The 23,496-nt window shown below is 50.9% G+C and overlaps 1 protein-coding gene across 2 annotated transcripts in view; it reads right to left on the bottom strand.

Annotated features, from left to right (window-relative positions):
• Nucleotides 1-2,129: 2,129 nt before the first annotated feature.
• LOC109870653 (1-acyl-sn-glycerol-3-phosphate acyltransferase gamma-like) overlaps nt 2,130-23,496 on the bottom strand; it is a 36,430-nt gene continuing 15,063 nt past the window's right edge. For both annotated transcript variants that reach the window (XM_031805636.1, XM_031805637.1), the window contains 5 exons: nt 19,722-19,875; nt 11,680-11,782; nt 8,781-8,856; nt 8,391-8,589; nt 2,130-6,517 (listed from right to left, as the gene is read on the bottom strand). In XM_031805636.1, the coding sequence (XP_031661496.1) occupies nt 6,426-6,517; nt 8,391-8,589; nt 8,781-8,856; nt 11,680-11,782; nt 19,722-19,875 (624 nt within the window). In that variant the 3' untranslated portion in view covers nt 2,130-6,425. The remainder of the gene's footprint in view (nt 6,518-8,390; nt 8,590-8,780; nt 8,857-11,679; nt 11,783-19,721; nt 19,876-23,496) is intronic.

The following is a 23,496-nucleotide window of genomic DNA, read 5'->3' on the forward strand; positions in this document are numbered from 1 at the left end:
TCCGCCTTATCTCAGCTCACTGGTCACGATAACAACACCCACCCGTAGCACACGTTCCACTAGGTATATCTCACTGGTCACCCCCAAAGCCAACACCTAATTTGGCCGCCTTTCCTTCCAGTTCTCTGCTGCCAGTGACTGCAACGATTTTGCAAAAATCGCTGATGCTGGAGACTTATATTTCCCTCACTAACTTTAACATTAGCTATCTAAGCAGCTAACCGACCGCTACAGCTGTACATAGTCCATCTGTAAATAGCCCACCCATTTTACCTACCTCATCCCCATACTGTTTTTATTTAGTTTTCTGCTCTTTTGCACACCAGTATCTCTACTTGCACATCATCTGTTCATTTATCACTCCAGTGTTAATCTGCTAAATTGTAGTTCTTCACTACTATGGCCTATTTATTGCCTACCTCCTCACGCCATTTGCACACACTGTATATAGACTTTATTATAATTTTTTTTTCTTTTTTTTCTACTGTGTTATTGACTTGTTTATTCTTTATTCCATGTTATTCCATGTGTAATCCTGTGTTGTTGTTTGTGTCGCACTGCTTTGCTTTATCTTGGCCAGGTCGCAGTTGTAAATGAGAACTTGTTCTCAACTGGCCTACCTGGTTAAATAAAGGTGTTCTCAACTAGCCTACCTGGTTAAATAAAGGTGTTCTCAACTAGCCTACCTGGTTAAATAAAGGTGTTCTCAACTGGCCTACCTGGTTAAATAAAGGTGTTCTCAACTAGCCTACCTGGTTAAATAAAGGTGTTCTCAACTAGCCTACCTGGTTAAATAAAAGGTGAAATAAAAAAAATACAACTACATAACAAAATTTCACAACTAATTGCATTAGTAGTGTACAAAGTTAGAGGTGTGCTATTTGATAGATTCCCCCGCTCCCCCTACCTCGGGCTTCCAGACGGGAGACCCGAGGTCAACCTACCCCCGTTTCCCCTACCTCGGGCTTCCAGAGGGGAGACCTGAGGTCAACCTACCCCCGCTCCCCCTACCTCGGGCTTCCAGAGGGGAGACCTGAGGTCAACCTACCCCCGCTCCCCCTACCTCGGGCTTCCAGAGGGGAGACCTAAGGTCAACCTACCCCCGCTCCCCCTACCTCGGGCTTCCAGAGGGGAGACCTGAGGTCAACCTACCCCCGCTCCCCCAACCTCGGGCTTCCAGAGGGGAGACCTGAGGTCAACCTACCCCCGCTACCCCTACCTTGGGCTTCCAGTGGGGAGACCGGAGTTCAACCTACCCCCGCCCCCCTCCCCATCTCGTACTTCTGAGTGGGAGACCTTCCCAGGCAGTAGCCTGCCTAGCTCACAAACTAGAATCAGGGCGTCCACTCCGACAAGGTTAATTGACCCACAGTCCCACATGGTGACATGATATCATTGACGTGACTTGCAAATGAGCAATAGAAAACCAATCGCGCAAATGTCACCATTCTGAATATTATTATTTTTTTATTGTGCGGACGCCCTGTGCTGCCCCCCGCAAGATGCCGCCCTGGGCAGCTGCCCATGTTGCCTATATGGAGAAAACCCATGTCTCGCTATGTGCTCATCTAGTGACCTGCCCCTCAGTGTCATGTGCCTCCACACTGTGGTTTAGAAGCTCGAGGAGGCCCTCTACTGTCCACTCCCTGCCTTTGTGTGAGTTTACAGGGATGACCATGACAAAGGCATGGGGACCTGGTTGACACATGGACATCCTGGCTTCTATGCTGCAGTGGACAGTGGTGGAAAAAGTCAAGAAACCTTAATAGAACATGTGAAAAGTCACCCAGTAAAATACTACTTGAGTAAAAGTATTTGATTTTAAATATACTTAAGTATCAAAAGAAAATGTATAAATCATTTCAAATTCCTTATATTAAGCAAACCAGAAGGCACATGTTTTTTTTTTTTTTGACAGATAGCCAGGGGCAATACGCCAAAACTCAGACATAATTTACAAACAAAACACTTGTGTTTAATAAGTCTGCCAGATCAGAGGCAGAAATGGTTCTGCCATTAACTATCAGCTGACCTAAGACAATGACACCGCGGTCTCATTAGAACGACGTCATCGGTCTGAAGACAGTGTGGTTCTGCTGCATAATTCAAACAAACTGAAAGAATAAGAATTGCCTGATTAAATCCTTTAATATTCTTAATTGTTTACTTAAAGAAACAACAGATACAAATAGACTTAGAAAAAAGACAAATGTAAGTTGAGTCGAGATGCAACTTTAACAACTTTCATGCCAAAAAAGGTTCAAATTTCAGTGTTGAATTTCTAAAGTTACTTGTTTCTTTAGTTGAGAACTTTAACAAAAATAAGAAAATCTGAAATTAGTGGGATTTTTTTGCAGTACAAACCTCCAGTGTTAGAAAATGTCAAATCTTGTTAACTTCTCTGCATTTGTCCTGTTGCTCTGGAATAGATACACCATAGGCTGTGTTTACACAGGCAGTCCAATTTGAGACGTTTCTCCACCAATTGGCCTTTTCACGTCAAATCTTTTTCAGAGCTGATCCGATTGGTCAAAAGACCGACTAGTGAAATAAATATCAGAATTGGGCTGCCTGTGTAAACACAGCTGACTGATAGATACCTGAGGGAGTGGTGGGACTGCACCAGTGCCTGATGGGTACTGTAGTTTGGAATTACAGTATGGGAAGGACACTAGAGATGAGATAAAACGTATGCCCCACAACTTAGAACAGGGTCCGTACCCACAAAGCCTCTCAGAGCAGGAGGGCTGATATAGGATCAGTTTAGCCTTTTAGATCAGAATTAATAAGAATATATGGAAAGATCCTAGATCAGCACTCCTACTGTTAGACTCTGTGGATATGGGCCCAGATCTCTCTTATGCTACTGAAGCAGTTGTATTGACAGTTGAGTGAGTTGTAACAGAGGTATCGAACACCGAAGCATCATGGGACACGGAGTCTATTACTATGGGGCCCTCTTAACTATTACTGTAACAATAAGCAGATTCTCATGGAACCCCCATCTCTTCAGCCTTAACACTAACTATGCCTTATCAACTAACCTCCCCCCCCAAAAAAATACTTGTTTCCAGGATTCTATATTGAGAAATAAACAGGAGTTATTTTTATTTTTTTAACAGAGGGCAGATGTATGTGAACCTTACTAATTCAGTCTCCCACACCACTTGCCAATCCAAATGTACTATAAGGGGGCTGAGGAAGCGTGGTCTGCCTAACTTCACACAATATAATGAAGCTGCACTCTGTTGTGGCTTGCATGAATCGGTCCTGGTTAAAAACAACCACATTTAAACGCTACAATAAAATAAAAGAGGAACAAAGGACATTAACAACACACGGTGAAAAGCTGGTGATGTCGTAACAGACTGGGTGTCTTCTCCAGACAAGGGATGACGACGACGTGTTGCTGCTATGTTTGCATGTTGCACTCGGGAAATAACAGTCCCCTGTGATCTGACACCTGCTTTCATGCCAATCCCAGTTTGTAAAGGAAAGTCAGCACCCTCCCATTTACACTCATCGGAGTGTAAATAGATAAACAATGTGCGATGTGTTGGAAAGCAAGTGCAGGTGTGTTGGAAAGCAAGTGCAGGTGTGTTGGAAAGCAAGTGCAGGTGTGTTGGAAAGCAAGTGCAGGTGTGTTGGAAAGCAAGTGCAGGTGCAGTGCCTGAGCTCAGGGTGGTGCTGTAGCATGCACGGAATAGCAGCAAGAAAATAAACAATGGGGCAAAAACCTCCTTCCTGTGCAGCTCAGGACCTGGAAGCAGCTTTTAGTAACATATCGCTGGCTACTGAGATGTAGAACAGTACTGTTAGGGACGGTATTGTAAATTGCTCTGGATTAGAGCTTCTGTTAAATGACACATGTAATTGCAATTCAATAAGATCCTTTTGCTCCTGCACCATGTCAACATACACCAGGGCCTAATAAACATGCCAGAACTAACATGGAGAATATTCAACTATACCCACAGTGCACCAAGACTTTAGTAGAGGAAGATATGAGGTAGGAATGGAATTTAGTAACCAATCAAATCACCCTAGCCTAAGAGATAGGAACAGTGTAACCAATCAAACAATCACCTTAGTACTCATCAGCTTACTAACCAATCAAACAGTCACCCTTGCAGAGGCAAACATTACTTGAGTCTACAGCTGGAGAGAATCAGTAGCTAGTGCATTTCAACTATAAAAGGGTAGGTGGGGTTATAGTCTGTTTTGACTGGAATTGGTTATTATAAGAGTCACACTGACATGGAGGGTGGTTGAGCTGCGTAAAGACACCTGGAGTGGTTGAGCTGTGTAAAGACACCGGGGGTGGTTGAGCTGTGTATAGACACCGGGGGTGGTTGAGCTGTGTAAAGAAACCGGGGGTGGTTGAGCTGTGTAAAGACACCGGGGGTGGTTGAGCTGTGTATAGACACCTGGAGTGGTTGAGCTGTGTATAGACACCTGGAGTGGTTGAGCTGTGTATAGACACAGGGGGTGGTTGAGCTGTGTAAAGACACCGGGGGTGGTTGAGCTGTGTAAAGACACCTGGAGTGGTTGAGCTGTGTAAAGACACCTGGAGTGGTTGAGCTGTGTAAAGACACCGGGAGTGGTTGAGCTGTGTAAAGACACCGGGAGTGGTTGAGCTGTGTAAAGACACCGGGAGTGGTTGAGCTGTGTAAAGACACCGTGGGTGGTTGAGCTGTGTAAAGACCCCGTGGGTGATTGAGCTGTGTAAAGACACGGGGGTGGTTGAGCTGTGTAAAGACCCCGTGGGTGATTGAGCTGTGTAAAGACACGGGGGTGGTTGAGCTGTGTAAAGACCCCGTGGGTGATTGAGCTGTGTAAAAGACCCCGTGGGTGATTGAGCTGTGTAAAGACACCTGGGGTGGTTGAGCTGTGTAAAGACACCTGGGGTGGTTGAGCTGTGTAAAGACACCTGGGGTGGTTGAGCTGTGTAAAGACACCTGGGGTGGTTGAGCTGTGTAAAACAAAGCGGAGACAACAGAAGAAGAGAAGTTCACTCAGGAAGTGGCTAGTCATAAAATGGCATGTTAGTGTGTGTGCAGACATCTACAAGCATGGGAGAATGGGGGAAAAAACCTACATCAAATAATAATTAGTCAAAACTTGAGGGCGTTGGAACAGTGGAGTCGAATATCATGTCAAAGATAACAAAATGTTAGTAAGTAGTTAATTAGTGTGTAGTTAATGAATACAGAGCCCTTACTGTAGTCTTAACACACAGAAACCTGCCTCAGTATTTAAAACACTGGAAGTCCCATCTCTGCTGTTGTACATAGCCCAGATGAAAATAAGTGCCGTGGTAATATTCAACAGTGACCAGAATGCATAGACTTGTAGAATCATGGAAACGCCGCATTAGATTTTGAATCTGGACAACAAATATAAAAGGGGGCGGGCTCCCACAGCAGAGATAGGAAGCACAGTGAAAAAAGAAACAGCTTTTTCTTAGAGGTTAAAAGCAAAGTGGAAACCAGGCTGAGCCTCAAGAAACTGGTTCCCATTTGAAGTCCAGTCATTTGGTAGAACGAGGGGGAGATGTACTGTATGTCATTACAAGAGGTGAACACGAGTAACACCAACCTCAAAAAAAAAGAAAAAGGACCAGAGCATGTGACAGGAAAAGGAAGTGGTTAGCTCAGAACAGGAAGTGGGCTTGTTTCTGTGTGGTGAGCTGACAAGTTGTCCGGTGGTGAGGACCCCAGTGGTCAGGAGGTGAAGAGTGGGCGTGGCCGGGGACATCCGAGGGAGTTGTTAAGGGGGTCAAAGAGCCTGGCCTCTCCTTCTGCCCTCTCCTACTCCACAGAGAGCTGGCTCCAGACAGTCTTCCTGTCTCTCTCTCTCTCGCTCGCTCTCTCTCCACACTCCTTCCATGGTCATAACACTCTCTCTCTCTCTTTCTCCAGATCTATATGTGGAGATCTACAATGGTATCTCTAGGTGTAACGGTTTGGCACTCTACAGATCTATCTGTTTTCTCTCTAGATGTAATGGTTTGGTCCCATCCAGATCTATCTGTTTTATCTCTAGATGTAATGGTTTGGCCCCCTCCAGATCTATCCGTTTTATCTCTAGGTGTAACGGTTTGGCACTCTACAGATCTGTTTTCTCTCTAGATGTAATGGTTTGGCCCCATCCAGATCTATCCGTTTTATCTCTAGGTGTAATGGTTTGGTCCCATCCAGATCTATCGGTTTTATCTCTAGGTGTAATGGTTTGGTCCCATCCAGATCTATCGGTTTTATCTCTAGGTGTAATGGTTTGGCCCCTTCCAGATCTATTGGTTTTATCTCTAGGTGTAATGGTTTGTCCCCCTCCCCGGCGTGCTGACTGCACCTGCAGGACAACAGAATAGAGGGAGGGGAACCGCAGGAGGACCGTACAGCAACCAACAGGGGGGAGGTAGAGGTCTAGATCTGTTTTTTGGACCCCTCGTCGCCGTAACTGGAGCCTGTCTTCTTTACCTCGGTGACACCGATCAGGCGCCGGATGGCTATGGAGGCTGAAGAGGACCAAAAAGAAAAAAAACAGAGATGGACCAAATCTCAAGAGGCAAAAAAAAACTCACAAAATTATAATATTTACTTACATGTAACTTTGTTGTCAGGAACTATACACAGTCAACATTTCAGTTACATTCATGTGTATGTTAGAGTTAGCTACTGCGCATAAAGCTCATGTTATTGGATCAAGGTCCCAGGCCAAGGTACAGTGCCTTGCGAAAGTATTCGGCCCCCTTGAACTTTGCGACCCTTTGCCACATTTCAGGCTTCAAACATAAAGATATAAAACTATATTTTTTTGTGAAGAATCAACAACAAGTGGGACACAATCATGAAGTGGAACGACATTTATTGGATATTTCAAACTTTTTTTTAACAAATCAAAAACTGAAAAATTGGGCGTGCTAAATTATTCAGCCCCTTTACTTTCAGTGCAGCAAACTCTCTCCAGAAGTTCAGTGAGGATCTCTGAATGATCCAATGTTGACCTAAATGACTAATGATGATAAATACAATCCACCTGTGTGTAATCAAGTCTCCGTATAAATGCACCTGCACTGTAATAGTCTCAGAGGTCCGTTAAAAGCGCAGAGAGCATCATGAAGAACAAGGAACACACCAGGCAGGTCCGAGATACTGTTGTGAAGAAGTTTAAAGCCGGATTTGGATACAAAAAGATTTCCCAAGCTTTAAACATCCCAAGGAGCACTGTGCAAGCGATAATATTGAAATGGAAGGAGTATCAGACCACTGCAAATCTACCAAGACCTGGCCGTCCCTCTAAACTTTCAGCTCATACAAGGAGAAGACTGATCAGAGATGCAGCCAAGAGGCCCATGATCACTCTGTATGAACTGCAGAGATCTACAGCTGAGGTGGGAGACTCTGTCCATAGGACAACAATCAGTCGTATATTGCACAAATCTGGCCTTTATGGAAGAGTGGCAAGAAGAAAGCCATTTCTTAAAGATATCCATAAAAAGTGTAGTTTAAAGTTTGCCACAAGCCACCTGGGAGACACACCAAACATGTGGAAGAAGGTGCTCTGGTCAGATGAAACCAAAATTGAACTTTTTGGCAACAATGCAAAACGTTATGTTTGGTGTAAAAGCAACACAGCTCATCACCCTGAACACACCATCCCCACTGTCAAACATGGTGGTGGCAGCATCATGGTTTGGGCCTGCTTTTCTTCAGCAGGGACAGGGAAGATGGTTAAAATTGATGGGAAGATGGATGGAGCCAAATACAGGACCATTCTGGAAGAAAACCTGATGGAGTCTGCAAAAGACCTGAGACTGGGACGGAGATTTGTCTTCCAACAAGACAATGATCCAAAACATAAAGCAAAATCTACAATGGAATGGTTCAAAAATAAACATATCCAGGTGTTAGAATGGCCAAGTCAAAGTCCAGACCTGAATCCGTGGAAAGAACTGAAAACTGCTGTTCACAAATGCTCTCCATCCAACCTCACTGAGCTCGAGCTGTTTTGCAAGGAGGAATGGGAAAAAAATTCAGTCTCTCGATGTGCAAAACTGATAGACATACCCCAAGCGACTTACAGTTGTAATCGCAGCAAAAGGTGGCGCTACAAAGTATTAACTTAAGGGGGCTGAATACTTTTGCACACCCAATTTTTCAGTTTTTGATTTGTTAAAAAAGTTTGAAATATCCAATAAATGTCGTTCCACTTCATGATTGTGTCCCACTTGTTGTTGATTCTTCACAAAAAAATACAGTTTTATATCTTTATGTTTGAAGCCTGAAATGTGGCAAAAGGTCGCAAAGTTCAAGGGGGCCGAATACTTTCGCAAGGCACTGTAACAGTGGAGAGGAAGTGCTTGCGGCTGTTGTGTACCCTCTACTCACCTACGATGAGGAAGAGGCTGAAGCCGAGGATGAGGAGGGGGGAGCCGCTGACCACCACCCCGCAGGCGAAGTTGATGAGGGGTGAGAGCAGCAGGGCCGCCCAGAACAGGAAGTTGAGTAGCGTCCACAACCGGCGAGGAGGGGTGATGGTTGGACCCGGGAAAGTGCCCTCTTTATGGTAGTGCTCCTGCAAAGCATCCTGGAGAGAGACAATGTCAAGGTACAGTAGGTGGCTACTACCAAACCTGGTAAAACATTGTGCTGTTACTTCAAAATAAAAGTAGGTGTAACTCATCTGATATGAGTTTATATGTCTGACTTCTACAGGAAAGAAAGTGTCTCTACATTTAACACTATTCAGTTAAACCACAAGCACCGAAAGAGCCTTACCTTTTCCTGGTAGAGTTTATGAAGCCAGTTGGCACACTCCTTCTCATCTTCTGGGATCTCCTCTACAGGGAACCGCCTGCAGGCCAGAGAAGAGGAGACAGGCAGTCAACACAATGCTGTGGCAACAGAATGCAGGAGAATGAGTGTCTGCTGTAGCAACAGAATGCAGGAGAACGAGCGTCTGCTGTGGCAACAGAATGCAGGAGAACGAGCGTCTGCTGTAGCAACAGAATGCAGGAGAACGAGCGTCTGCTGTAGCAACAGAATGCAGGAGAACGAGCGTCTGCTGTAGCAACAGAATGCAGGAGAACGAGCGTCTGCTGTAGCAACATCTCACCACCAGGGAGCAAACTGACTCAAGGTTCAGATGGGGGTTCCTCATACAGTAAAAGTAGGACTGGACCATAAAACAAGCATCTGTTTTTGCCACAGCAGGCTACTTTTCCCTTTTAACCTCACACAGGGGGCTCATTCATGCAGGGGAGGTGTCTTGATCTGCCATCTAATAAAAAAGGCAATGAAACAGAGCCTTTGAAGGTCTCTCAATGTTGTTATGCAAATGGTTTGTTTTTACACGACGCAATTAGACATATGCAGGGCTGAAAGAAGGAAGGAAATCCCATGACTGACAACTTCAGTTGATCTCAGATCAATCGTCTGGGCTCAAGTTAATAACCTCCCCTTCCATGTCAGGAAGTCATGACCATCATGCATTTAGGCAAAGAGGATCATTTTGTGCATGTATCAAACTGAGAGTTTGGCCAATTCCCGTCCCTTGATCAAGGGGTCAGTTCTGTTTACTTTTTAAAAGGGACATTATACTCCAAAATTAAATTAAATCATGCTGACACCATCTAAAATATAATTTCCACCTCTAGAAATGGGCCTCAATATGCATGTCAGTTCAGGGCACACAGCGTAACAGAGAAAATACAATACGTGAGAATATATTTATTCATCTCCAAACCAGTACTGATCTCAAAACAACCTCTCCAGAACCCATATGATGGAAATACGTTACAGTGACGTTACAGAACTTTAACCCTGCAAATGGCTCTCTGTAATCCTACAGTTTAGTCTATTCTATTTAACCTTTATTGAGCTGAGCAAGTCAGTTAAGAACAAATTCATATTTACAATGACGGCCTCCCCCGCCCGGTCTCTCTGTAATCTTACAGTATAGTGTCCTCTCTGTAAGAGTTGAGGTCTCTCTGTAATCTTAGAGTATATTGTCCTCTCTGTAAGAGTTGAGGTCTCTATGTAATCTTACAGTGTAGCTGATGTTGTAACAGAAGCCTGATACTAACCCTGGTATTTAATGATGGTCTCCGGGATATGAGTCATGCTTTTCACCGCAGCTTTTCTGTGACCTCACTGCCCTCTCTCCACCCTTTCTCTCCCTCTCACTCCTCCTCTCTCCACCCTTTCTCTCCCTCTTACTCCTCCTCTCTCCACCCTTTCTCTCCCTCTCACTCCTCCTGTCTCCACCCTTTCTCTCCCTCTCACTCCTCCTGTCTCCACCCTTTCTCTCCCTCCTCCTCTCTCCACCCTTTCTCTCCCTCTCACTCCTCCTGTCTCCACCCTTTCTCTCCCTCTCACTCCTCCTGTCTCCTCCCTTTCTCTCCTCCTGTCTCCACCCTTTCTCTCCCTCTCACTCCTCCTGTCTCCACCCTTTCTCTCCCTCTCACTCCTCCTGTCGCCACCCTTTCTCTCCCTCTCACTCCTCCTGTCTCCACCCTTTCTCTCCCTCTCACTCCTCCTGTCTTCACCCATGTGTGTTGGTTAGGACAGAACATGACTACCCCAGCAGCATGACCCATGTGTGTTGGTTAGGACAGAACATGACTACCCCAGCAGCATGACCCATGTGTGTTGGTTAGGACAGAACATGACTACCCCAGCAGCATTACAATGTGTGTTGGTTAGGACAGAACATGACTACCCCAGCAGCATTACCCATGTGTTTTGGTTAGGACAGAACATGACTACCCCAGCAGCATTACCCATGTGTGTTGGTTAGGACAGAACATGACTACCCCAGGAGCATGACCCATGTGTGTTGGTTAGGACAGGACATGGCTACCCCAGCAGCATGACCCATGTGTGTTGGTTAGGACAGAACATGACTACCCCAGCAGCATGACCCATGTGTGTTTGTTAGGACAGAACATGACTACCCCAGCATCATTACCCATGTGTGTTGGTTAGGACAGAACATGACTACCCCAGCAGCATTACAATGTGTGTTGGTTAGGACAGAACATGACTACCCCAGCAGCATTACAATGTGTGTTGGTTAGGACAGAACATGACTACCCCAGCAGCATGACCCATGTGTGTTGGTTAGGACAGAACATGACTACCCCAGCAGCATGACCCATGTGTGTTGGTTAGGACATGACTACCCCAGCAGCATGACCCATGTATGTTGGTTAGGACAGAACATGACTACCCCAGCAGCATGACCCATGTGTGTTGGTTAGGACAGAACATGACTACCCCAGCAGCATGACCCATGTGTGTTGGTTAGGACAGAACATGACTACCCCAACAGCATGACCCATGTGTGTTGGTTAGGACAGAACATGACTACCCCAGCAGCATGACCCATGTGTGTTGGTTAGGACAGAACATGACTACCCCAGCAGCATTACCCATGCGTGTTGGTTAGGACAGAACATGACTACCCCAGCAGCATTACCCATGTGTGTTGGTTAGGACAGAACATGACTACCCCAGCAGCACAAGACTCCAGCTGAGTTAAGCAGTCCATTGTCTCTCTCTGATAAACACCAATGTGCTTGGAACAGTGCCAACGGGGCTAACAGAGCATCATGGGCTTCCATTCTAAACAGCCCCAGTAATAATCACAGGGTCGTATCTATTGATCTGTTCCCACCTGATTCTCATATCTGCCATGTATTTCTTGCCGTTGATGATGCCCAGCAGAGTGGGGACTTGGTGGTCTTTAAAGTTCAGTGTGACGTCATACACAGCAGACACTAAAAACAGAAGATGACAGACACAAGAACAGAAAATCAGTGTGTGTGTGTGTGTGTGTGTGTGTGTGTGTGTGTGTGTGTGTGTGTGTAGGGTTCACCCCAGGATGTTTTTAAAAGGTGGTGCTGCAAAGTACGGCGTTAATGAACAGCTGTAACTGATATTTTCTGCAATCTAGAGCAAAAATATATATAATATTAGGGTATGGTGCCTGGCCTTAAATGATAAAAAAAAATTCAAATATGTAAAAGGTGGTGCGGCCAGTCATCACAAGGTGGCGCGGCCAGTCATCACAAGGTGGCGCGGCCAGACATCACAAGGTGGCGCGGCCAGACATCACAAGGTGGCGCGGCCAGTCATCACAAGGTGGCGCGGCCAGACATCACAAGGTGGCGCGGCCAGTCATCACAAGGTGGCGCGGCCAGTCATCACAAGGTGGCGCGGCCAGTCATCACAAGGTGGCGCGGCCAGTCATCACAAGGTGGCGCGGCCAGTCATCACAAGGTGGCGCGGCCAGTCATCACAAGGTGGCGCGGCCAGTCATCACAAGGTGGCGCGGCCAGTCATCACAAGGTGGCGCGGCCAGTCATCACAAGGTGGCGCGGCCAGTCATCACAAGGTGGCGCGGCCAGTCATCACAAGGTGGCGGGCCAGACATCACAAGGTGGCGCGGCCAGTCATCACAAGGTGGCGCGGCCAGTCATCACAAGGTGACATCACAAGGTGGCGCGGCCAGTCATCACAAGGTGACATCACAAGGTGACATCACAAGGTGGCGCGGCCAGTCATCACAAGGTGGCGCGGCCAGACATCACAAGGTGGCGCGGCCAGTCATCACAAGGTGGCGCGGCCAGACGTCACAAGGTGACATCACAAGGTGGCGCGGCCAGTCATCACAAGGTGGCGCGGCCAGTCATCACAAGGTGGCGCGGCCAGTCATCACAAGGTGGCGCGGCCAGTCATCACAAGGTGGCGCGGCCAGTCATCACAAGGTGGCGCGGCCAGTCATCACAAGGTGACATCACAAGGTGGCGCGGCCAGTCATCACAAGGTGGCGCGGCCAGTCATCACAAGGTGGCGCGGCCAGTCATCACAAGGTGGCGCGGCCAGTCATCACAAGGTGACATCACAAGGTGGCGCGGCCAGTCATCACAAGGTGGCGCGGCCAGACATCACAAGGTGGCGCGGCCAGTCATCACAAGGTGGCGCGGCCAGTCATCACAAGGTGGCGCGGCCAGTCATCACAAGGTGGCGCGGCCAGTCATCACAAGGTGGCGCGGCCAGTCATCACAAGGTGGCGCGGCCAGTCATCACAAGGTGGCGCGGCCAGTCATCACAAGGTGGCGCGGCCAGTCATCACAAGGTGGCGCGGCCAGTCATCACAAGGTGGCGCGGCCAGTCATCACAAGGTGACATCACAAGGTGGCGCGGCCAGTCATCACAAGGTGACATCACAAGGTGACATCACAAGGTGGCGCGGCCAGTCATCACAAGGTGGCGCGGCCAGACATCACAAGGTGGAGCGGCCAGTCATCACAAGGTGGCGCGGCCAGACGTCACAAGGTGACATCACAAGGTGGCGCGGCCAGTCATCACAAGGTGGCGCGGCCAGTCATCACAAGGTGGCGCGGCCAGTCATCACAAGGTGGCGCGGCCAGTCATCACAAGGTGGCGCGGCCAGTCATCACAAGGTGACATCACAAGGTGGCGCGGCCAGTCATCACAAGGTGACATCACAAGGTGGCGCGGCCAGTCATCACAAGGTGGCGCGGCCAGACATCACAAGGTGGCTCGGCCAGACATCACAAGGTGGCGCGGCCAGACATCACAAGGTGGCGCGGCCAGACATCACAAGGTGGCGCGGCCAGTCATCACAAGGTGGCGCGGCCAGTCATCACAAGGTGGCGCGGCCAGTCATCACAAGGTGGCATCACAAGGTGGCATCACAAGGTGGCGCGGCCAGACATCACAAGGTGACATCACAAGGTGGCGCGGCCAGTCATCACAAGGTGGCATCACAAGGTGGCCAGGCCAGTCATCACAAGGTGACATCACAAGGTGACATCACAAGGTGACATCACAAGGTGGCGCGGCCAGTCATCACAAGGTGGCGCGGCCAGACATCACAAGGTGGCGCGGCCAGACATCACAAGGTGGCGCGGCCAGTCATCACAAGGTGACATCACAAGGTGGCGCGGCCAGTCATCACAAGGTGGCGCGGCCAGACATCACAAGGTGGCGCGGCCAGTCATCACAAGGTGGCGCGGCCAGACATCACAAGGTGGCGCGGCCAGTCATCACAAGGTGACATCACAAGGTGGCGCGGCCAGTCATCACAAGGTGACATCACAAGGTGGCGCGGCCAGTCATCACAAGGTGGCGCGGCCAGACATCACAAGGTGGCGCGGCCAGTCATCACAAGGTGGCGCGGCCAGACATCACAAGGTGGCGCGGCCAGTCATCACAAGGTGACATCACAAGGTGGCGCGGCCAGTCATCACAAGGTGACATCACAAGGTGGCGCGGCCAGTCATCACAAGGTGGCGCGGCCAGACATCACAAGGTGGCGCGGCCAGTCATCACAAGGTGGCGCGGCCAGTCATCACAAGGTGACATCACAAGGTGACATCACAAGGTGACATCACAAGGTGGCGCGGCCAGTCATCACAAGGTGGCGCGGCCAGTCATCACAAGGTGACATCACAAGGTGGCGCGGCCAGTCATCACAAGGTGGCGCGGCCAGTCATCACAAGGTGGCGCGGCCAGTCATCACAAGGTGACATCACAAGGTGGCGCGGCCAGTCATCACAAGGTGACATCACAAGGTGGCGCGGCCAGTCATCACAAGGTGGCGCGGCCAGACATCACAAGGTGGCGCGGCCAGACATCACAAGGTGGCGCGGCCAGACATCACAAGGTGACGCGGCCAGACATCACAAGGTGGCGCGGCCAGTCATCACAAGGTGGTGCGGCCAGACATCACAAGGTGGCGCGGCCAGTCATCACAAGGTGACATCACAAGGTGGCGCGGCCAGTCATCACAAGGTGGCGCAGCCAGACATCACAAGGTGGCGCAGCCAGTCATCACAAGGTGGCACGGCCAGACATCACAAGGTGGCGCGGCCAGTCATCACAAGGTGGCGCGGCCAGACATCACAAGGTGGCGCGGCCAGTCATCACAAGGTGGCGCGGCCAGTCATCACAAGGTGACATCACAAGGTGGCGCGGCCAGTCATCACAAGGTGGCGCGGCCAGTCATCACAAGGTGACATCACAAGGTGGCGCGGCCAGTCATCACAAGGTGGCGCGGCCAGACATCACAAGGTGGCGCGGCCAGTCATCACAAGGTGGCGCGGCCAGACATCACAAGGTGGCGCGGCCAGTCATCACAAGGTGACATCACAAGGTGGCGCGGCCAGTCATCACAAGGTGACATCACAAGGTGGCGCGGCCAGTCATCACAAGGTGGCGCGGCCAGACATCACAAGGTGGCGCGGCCAGTCATCACAAGGTGACATCACAAGGTGACATCACAAGGTGACATCACAAGGTGGCGCGGCCAGTCATCACAAGGTGGCGCGGCCAGTCATCACAAGGTGACATCACAAGGTGGCGCGGCCAGTCATCACAAGGTGGCGCGGCCAGTCATCACAAGGTGGCGCGGCCAGTCATCACAAGGTGACATCACAAGGTGGCGCGGCCAGTCATCACAAGGTGACATCACAAGGTGGCGCGGCCAGTCATCACAAGGTGGCGCGGCCAGACATCACAAGGTGGCGCGGCCAGTCATCACAAGGTGGCGCGGCCAGACATCACAAGGTGGCGCGGCCAGTCATCACAAGGTGACATCACAAGGTGGCGCGGCCAGTCATCACAAGGTGACATCACAAGGTGGCGCGGCCAGTCATCACAAGGTGGCGCGGCCAGACATCACAAGGTGGCGCGGCCAGTCATCACAAGGTGACATCACAAGGTGACATCACAAGGTGACATCACAAGGTGGCGCGGCCAGTCATCACAAGGTGGCGCGGCCAGTCATCACAAGGTGACATCACAAGGTGGCGCGGCCAGTCATCACAAGGTGGCGCGGCCAGTCATCACAAGGTGGCGCGGCCAGTCATCACAAGGTGACATCACAAGGTGGCGCGGCCAGTCATCACAAGGTGACATCACAAGGTGGCGCGGCCAGTCATCACAAGGTGGCGCGGCCAGACATCACAAGGTGGCGCGGCCAGACATCACAAGGTGGCGCGGCCAGTCATCACAAGGTGGCGCGGCCAGTCATCACAAGGTGGCGCGGCCAGACATCACAAGGTGGCGCGGCCAGACATCACAAGGTGGCGCAGCCAGTCATCACAAGGTGGCACGGCCAGACATCACAAGGTGGCGCGGCCAGTCATCACAAGGTGGCGCGGCCAGACATCACAAGGTGGCGCGGCCAGTCATCACAAGGTGGCGCGGCAGTCATCACAAGGTGACATCACAAGGTGGCGCGGCCAGTCATCACAAGGTGGCGCGGCCAGTCATCACAAGGTGACATCACAAGGTGGCGCGGCCAGTCATCACAAGGTGACATCACAAGGTGGCGCGGCCAGACATCACAAGGTGGTGCGGCCAGACATCACAAGGTGGCGCGGCCAGTCATCACAAGGTGACATCACAAGGTGGCACGGCCAGTCATCACAAGGTGGCGCGGCCAGTCATCACAAGGTGGCGCGGCCAGACATCACAAGGTGGCGCGGCCAGTCATCACAAGGTGGCGCGGCCAGTCATCACAAGGTGGCGCGGCCAGTCATCACAAGGTGGCGCGGCCAGTCATCACAAGGTGGCGCGGCCAGTCATCACAAGGTGGCGCGGCCAGTCATCACAAGGTGGCGCGGCCAGTCATCACAAGGTGGCGCGGCCAGTCATCACAAGGTGACATCACAAGGTGGCGCGGCCAGTCATCACAAGGTGGCGCGGCCAGTCATCACAAGGTGACATCACAAGGTGGCGCGGCCAGTCATCACAAGGTGACATCACAAGGTGGCGCGGCCAGACATCACAAGGTGGTGCGGCCAGACATCACAAGGTGGCGCGGCCAGTCATCACAAGGTGACATCACAAGGTGGCACGGCCAGTCATCACAAGGTGGCGCGGCCAGTCATCACAAGGTGGCGCGGCCAGACATCACAAGGTGGCGCGGCCAGTCATCACAAGGTGGCGCGGCCAGTCATCACAAGGTGGCGCGGCCAGTCATCACAAGGTGGCGCGGCCAGTCATCCACAAGGTGGCGCGGCCAGTCATCACAAGGTGGCGCGGCCAGTCATCACAAGGTGGCGCGGCCAGTCATCACAAGGTGGCGCGGCCAGTCATCACAAGGTGGCGGGCCAGACATCACAAGGTGGCGCGGCCAGTCATCACAAGGTGGCGCGGCCAGTCATCACAAGGTGACATCACAAGGTGGCGCGGCCAGTCATCACAAGGTGGCGCGGCCAGACATCACAAGGTGGCGCGGCCAGTCATCACAAGGTGGCGCGGCCAGACGTCACAAAGTGACATCACAAGGTGGCGCGGCCAGTCATCACAAGGTGGCGCGGCCAGTCATCACAAGGTGGCGCGGCCAGTCATCACAAGGTGGCGCGGCCAGTCATCACAAGGTGGCGCGGCCAGTCATCACAAGGTGACATCACAAGGTGGCGCGGCCAGTCATCACAAGGTGGCGCGGCCAGACATCACAAGGTGGCGCGGCCAGACATCACAAGGTGGCGCGGCCAGACATCACAAGGTGGCGCGGCCAGACATCACAAGGTGGCGCGGCCAGTCATCACAAGGTGGCGCGGCCAGTCATCACAAGGTGGCGCGGCCAGTCATCACAAGGTGGCATCACAAGGTGGCATCACAAGGTGGCGCGGCCAGACATCACAAGGTGACATCACAAGGTGGCGCGGCCAGTCATCACAAGGTGGCATCACAAGGTGGCCAGGCCAGTCATCACAAGGTGGCGCGGCCAGTCATCACAAGGTGGCATCACAAGGTGACATCACAAGGTGACATCACAAGGTGGCGCGGCCAGTCATCACAAGGTGACATCACAAGGTGGCGCGGCCAGTCATCACAAGGTGGCGCGGCCAGTCATCACAAGGTGGCGCGGCCAGTCATCACAAGGTGACATCACAAGGTGGCGCGGCCAGTCATCACAAGGTGACATCACAAGGTGGCGCGGCCAGTCATCACAAGGTGGCGCGGCCAGACATCACAAGGTGGCGCGGCCAGTCATCACAAGGTGGCGCGGCCAGACATCACAAGGTGGCGCGGCCAGACATCACAAGGTGGCGCGGCCAGACATCACAAGGTGGCGCGGCCAGTCATCACAAGGTGACATCACAAGGTGGCGCGGCCAGTCATCACAAGGTGGCGCGGCCAGACATCACAAGGTGGCGCGGCCAGTCATCACAAGGTGACATCACAAGGTGGCGCGGCCAGTCATCACAAGGTGACATCACAAGGTGGCGCGGCCAGTCATCACAAGGTGGCGCGGCCAGACATCACAAGGTGGCGCGGCCAGTCATCACAAGGTGACATCACAAGGTGACATCACAAGGTGACATCACAAGGTGGCGCGGCCAGTCATCACAAGGTGGCGCGGCCAGTCATCACAAGGTGACATCACAAGGTGGCGCGGCCAGTCATCACAAGGTGGCGCGGCCAGTCATCACAAGGTGGCGCGGCCAGTCATCACAAGGTGACATCACAAGGTGGCGCGGCCAGTCATCACAAGGTGACATCACAAGGTGGCGCGGCCAGTCATCACAAGGTGGCGCGGCCAGACATCACAAGGTGGCGCGGCCAGACATCACAAGGTGGCGCGGCCAGTCATCACAAGGTGGCGCGGCCAGTCATCACAAGGTGGCGCGGCCAGACATCACAAGGTGGCGCGGCCAGACATCACAAGGTGGCGCGGCCAGACATCACAAGGTGGCGCGGCCAGACATCACAAGGTGGCGCGGCCAGACATCACAAGGTGGCGCGGCCAGTCATCACAAGGTGACATCACAAGGTGGCGCGGCCAGTCATCACAAGGTGGCGCAGCCAGACATCACAAGGTGGCGCAGCCAGACATCACAAGGTGGCGCGGCCAGTCATCACAAGGTGGCGCGGCCAGTCATCACAAGGTGGCGCGGCCAGACATCACAAGGTGGCGCGGCCAGTCATCACAAGGTGGCGCGGCCAGTCATCACAAGGTGACATCACAAGGTGGCGCGGCCAGTCATCACAAGGTGACATCACAAGGTGGCGCGGCCAGTCATCACAAGGTGACATCACAAGGTGGCGCGGCCAGACATCACAAGGTGGTGCGGCCAGACATCACAAGGTGGCGCGGCCAGTCATCACAAGGTGACATCACAAGGTGGCACGGCCAGTCATCACAAGGTGGCGCGGCCAGTCATCACAAGGTGGCGCGGCCAGACATCACAAGGTGGCGCGGCCAGTCATCACAAGGTGGCGCGGCCAGTCATCACAAGGTGGCGCGGCCAGTCATCACAAGGTGACATCACAAGGTGGCGCGGCCAGTCATCACAAGGTGGCGCGGCCAGTCATCACAAGGTGACATCACAAGGTGGCGCGGCCAGTCATCACAAGGTGACATCACAAGGTGGCGCGGCCAGTCATCACAGGGTGACATCACAAGGTGGCGCGGCCAGTCATCACAAGGTGACATCACAAGGTGGCGCGGCCAGTCATCACAAGGAGACATCACAAGGTGGCGCGGCCAGTCATCACAAGGTGACATCACAAGGTGGCGCGGCCAGTCATCACAAGGTGACAGCACAAGGTGGCGCAGCCAGACAATCACACGGTGACATCACAAGGTGGCGCGGAAAGTCTTCCATTCCGCCCGTCTTCCATTCTTTGGGGAGAACCCTGGTGTGTGTGTGTGTGTGTGTGTGTGTGCCACACCTGTGCCCTGGAGGCATTTGAGTGCGGTGGTGAAGCCTTTGGTTCTGGGCAGCAGGTGGTATTTGAGCTTGGGCAGGCCTTTACTCTCTGCCACTTCCATACTGATCTGGTGCTTCTTCTCTGTGAAGCGAGTGCCTTCACAGTACAGCAGGAACTACAGAGAGAGAGTAAGAAAGAGAGAGCAAGATACATTGAGCTTAAAAAAAAACTAACACACTAAGACAAACAAAGTTTTAAAAATACAAACAGATAGACAAGATGCAAACAACAGGTTTAGACAACACTCCCGTTAAAAGTGGCCTCCTCTCATCTCTGTCCCTATCAAACTCCCCAGCAGGGCCAGGGTGAGTTACAGATCAAGTGCATCTCCATTAAAATCTACTCTAAATAAAGTCCTCATATCATCTCAATCTCAATGGGGGCTGTGGTTTGGCAAGGTGGGTGGGGTTATATTCTGCCTGTTTGGCCCTGTCTGGGGGTATCGTCAGACAGGGCCACAGTGTCTCCCGACCCCTCCAGTCTCAGCCTCCAGTACTAACGCTGCAATAGTTTGTGTGTCGGGGGGCTAGGGTCAGTTTGTTATATCTGGAGTATTTCTCCTGTCTTATCCAGTGTCCTGTGTGAATTTAAGTATTCTCTCGCTAATTCTCTCTTTCTTTCTTTCTCTCTCTCTCGGGGGACCTGAGAACCATGCCTCGGGACTACCTGACCCGATGACTCCTTGCGGTCCCCAGTCCACCTGGTCGTGCTGCTGCTCCAGTTTCAACTGTTCTGCCTGCGGCTATGGAACCCTGACCTGTTCACCGGACGTGCTACCGGTCCCAGACCTGCTGTTTTCAACTCTCTAGAGAGAGCAGGTTCTGTAGAGATACTCTGAATGATCGGCTATGAAAAGCCTGAGGTGCTGACCTGTTGCACCCTCTACAACCACTGTGATTATTATCATCTGACCCTGCTGGTCATCTAGGCCATGTTCTGTTATAATTCCCACCTGGCACAGCCAGAAGAGGACTGGCCACCACTCATAGTCTGGTTCCTCTCTAGGTTTCTTCCTTTTTAGGGAGTTTTTCCTAGCCTCCGTGCTTTTACACCTGCATTGCTTGCCCTTTGGGGTTTTAGGCTGGGTTTCTGTACAGCACTTTGTGACATCAGCTGATGTAAGGGCTTTATAAATACATTTGAATTTAGAGTGGGCACAGCATTAACAGACCAAAGGTCTTCCATTTAGAGTGGGCACAGCATTAACAGACCCAAGGACTTCCATTTAGAGTGGGCACAGCATTAACAGACCCAAGGACTTCCATTTAGAGTGGGCACAGCATTAACAGACCCAAGGTCTCCCATTTAGAGTGGGCACAGCATTAACAGACCCAAGGTCTTCCATTTAGAGTGAGCACAGCATTAACAGACCCAAGGTCTCCCATTTAGAGTGGGCACAGCATTAACAGACCCAAGGTCTCCCATTTAGAGTGGGCACAGCATTAACAGACCCAAGGTCTTCCATTTAGAGTGAGCACAGCATTAACAGACCCAAGGACTTCCATTTAGAGTGGGCACAGCATTAACAGACCCAAGGTCTCCCATTTAGAGTGGGCACAGCATTAACAGACCCAAGGTCTCCCATTTAGAGTGGGCACAGCATTAACAGACCCAAGGTCTTCCATTTAGAGTGGGCACAGCATTAACAGACCCAAGGACTTCCATTTAGAGTGAGCACAGCATTAACAGACCCAAGGACTTCCATTTAGAGTGGGCACAGCATTAACAGACCCAAGGACTCCCATTTAGAGTGGGCACAGCATTAACAGACCCAAGGTCTCCCATTTAGAGTGGGCACAGCATTAACAGACCCAAGGTCTTCCATTTAGAGTGGGCACAGCATTAACAGACCCAAGGACTTCCATTTAGAGTGAGCACAGCATTAACAGACCCAAGGACTTCCATTTAGAGTGGGCACAGCATTAACAGACCCAAGGACTTCCATTTAGAGTGGGCACAGCGTTAACAGACCCAAGGTCTCCCATTTAGAGTGGGTACATCATTAACAGACCCAAGGTCTCCCATTTAGAGTGGGCACATCATTAACAGACCCAAGGTCTCCCATTTAGAGTGGGCACAGCATTAACAGACCCAAGGTCTTCCATTTAGAGTGGGCACAGCATTAACAGACCCAAGGACTTCCATTTAGAGTGAGCACAGCATTAACAGACCCCAAGGTCTTCCATTTAGAGTGGGCACAGCATTAACAGACCCAAGGACTCCATTTGGGCACAGCATTAACAGACCCAAGGACTTCCATTTAGAGTGGGCACAGCATTAACAGACCCAAGGACTTCCATTTAGAGTGGGCACAGCATTAACAGACCCAAGGTCTCCCATTTAGAGTGGGCACAGCATTAACAGACCCAAGGTCTTCCATTTAGAGTGGGCACAGCATTAACAGACCCAAGGACTTCCATTTAGAGTGGGCACAGCATTAACAGACCCAAGGTCTCCCATTTAGAGTGGGCACAGCATTAACAGACCCAAGGTCTCCCATTTAGAGTGGGCACAGCATTAACAGACCCAAGGACTTCCATTTAGAGTGAGCACAGCATTAACAGACCCCAAGGTCTTCCATTTAGAGTGGGCACAGCATTAACAGACCCAATGACTCCATTTGGGCACAGCATTAACAGACCCAAGGACTTCCATTTAGAGTGGGCACAGCATTAACAGACCCAAGGACTTCCATTTAGAGTGGGCACAGCATTAACAGACCCAAGGACTTCCATTTAGAGTGGGCACAGCATTAACAGACCCAAGGTCTTCCATTTAGAGTGGGCACAGCATTAACAGACCCAATGACTCCATTTGGGCACAGCATTAACAGACCCAATGACTCCATTTGGGCACAGCATTAACAGACCCAAGGACTTCCATTTAGAGTGGGCACAGCATTAACAGACCCAATGACTCCATTTGGGCACAGCATTATTTATTTATTTATTTACCTTTATTTAACCAGGTAGGCAAGTTGAGAACAAGTTCTCATTTACAATTGCGACCTGGCCAAGATAAAGCAAAGCAGTTCGACAGATAAAACGACACAGAGTTACACATGGAGTAAAAACAAACATACAGTCAATAATGCAGTATAAACAAGTCTATATACAATGTGAGCAAATGAGGTGAGAAGGGAGGTAAAGGCAAAAAAGGCCATGATGGCAAAGTAAATACAATATAGCAAGTAAAATACTGGAATGGTAGTTTTGCAATGGAAGAATGTGCAAAGTAGAAATAAAAAAATTATGGGGTGCAAAGGAGCAAAATAAATAAATAAATTAAAATTAAATACAGTTGGGAAAGAGGTAGTTGTTTGGGCTAAATTATAGGTGGGCTATGTACAGGTGCAGTAATCTGTGAGCTGCGAGAGCGTACAGGCAACGTACTGCCAACGAGAGCGTACAGGTCGCAATGGTGGGTAGTATATGGGGCTTTGGTGATAAAACGGATTGCACTGTGATAGACTGCATCCAATTTGTTGAGTAGGGTATTGGAGGCTATTTTGTAAATGACATCGCCAAAGTCGAGGATTGGTAGGATGGTCAGTTTTACAAGGGTATGTTTGGCAGCATGAGTGAAGGATGCTTTGTTGCGAAATAGGAAGCCAATTCTAGATTTAACTTTGGATTGGAGATGTTTGATATGGGTCTGGAAGGAGAGTTTACAGTCTAACCAGACACCTAAGTATTTGTAGTTGTCCACGTATTCTAAGTCAGAGCCGTCCAGAGTA

The sequence above is a fragment of the Oncorhynchus kisutch genome, linkage group LG26 (assembly GCF_002021735.2).
Source record: "Oncorhynchus kisutch isolate 150728-3 linkage group LG26, Okis_V2, whole genome shotgun sequence".
Taxonomy (NCBI): Eukaryota; Metazoa; Chordata; class Actinopteri; order Salmoniformes; family Salmonidae; genus Oncorhynchus; species Oncorhynchus kisutch.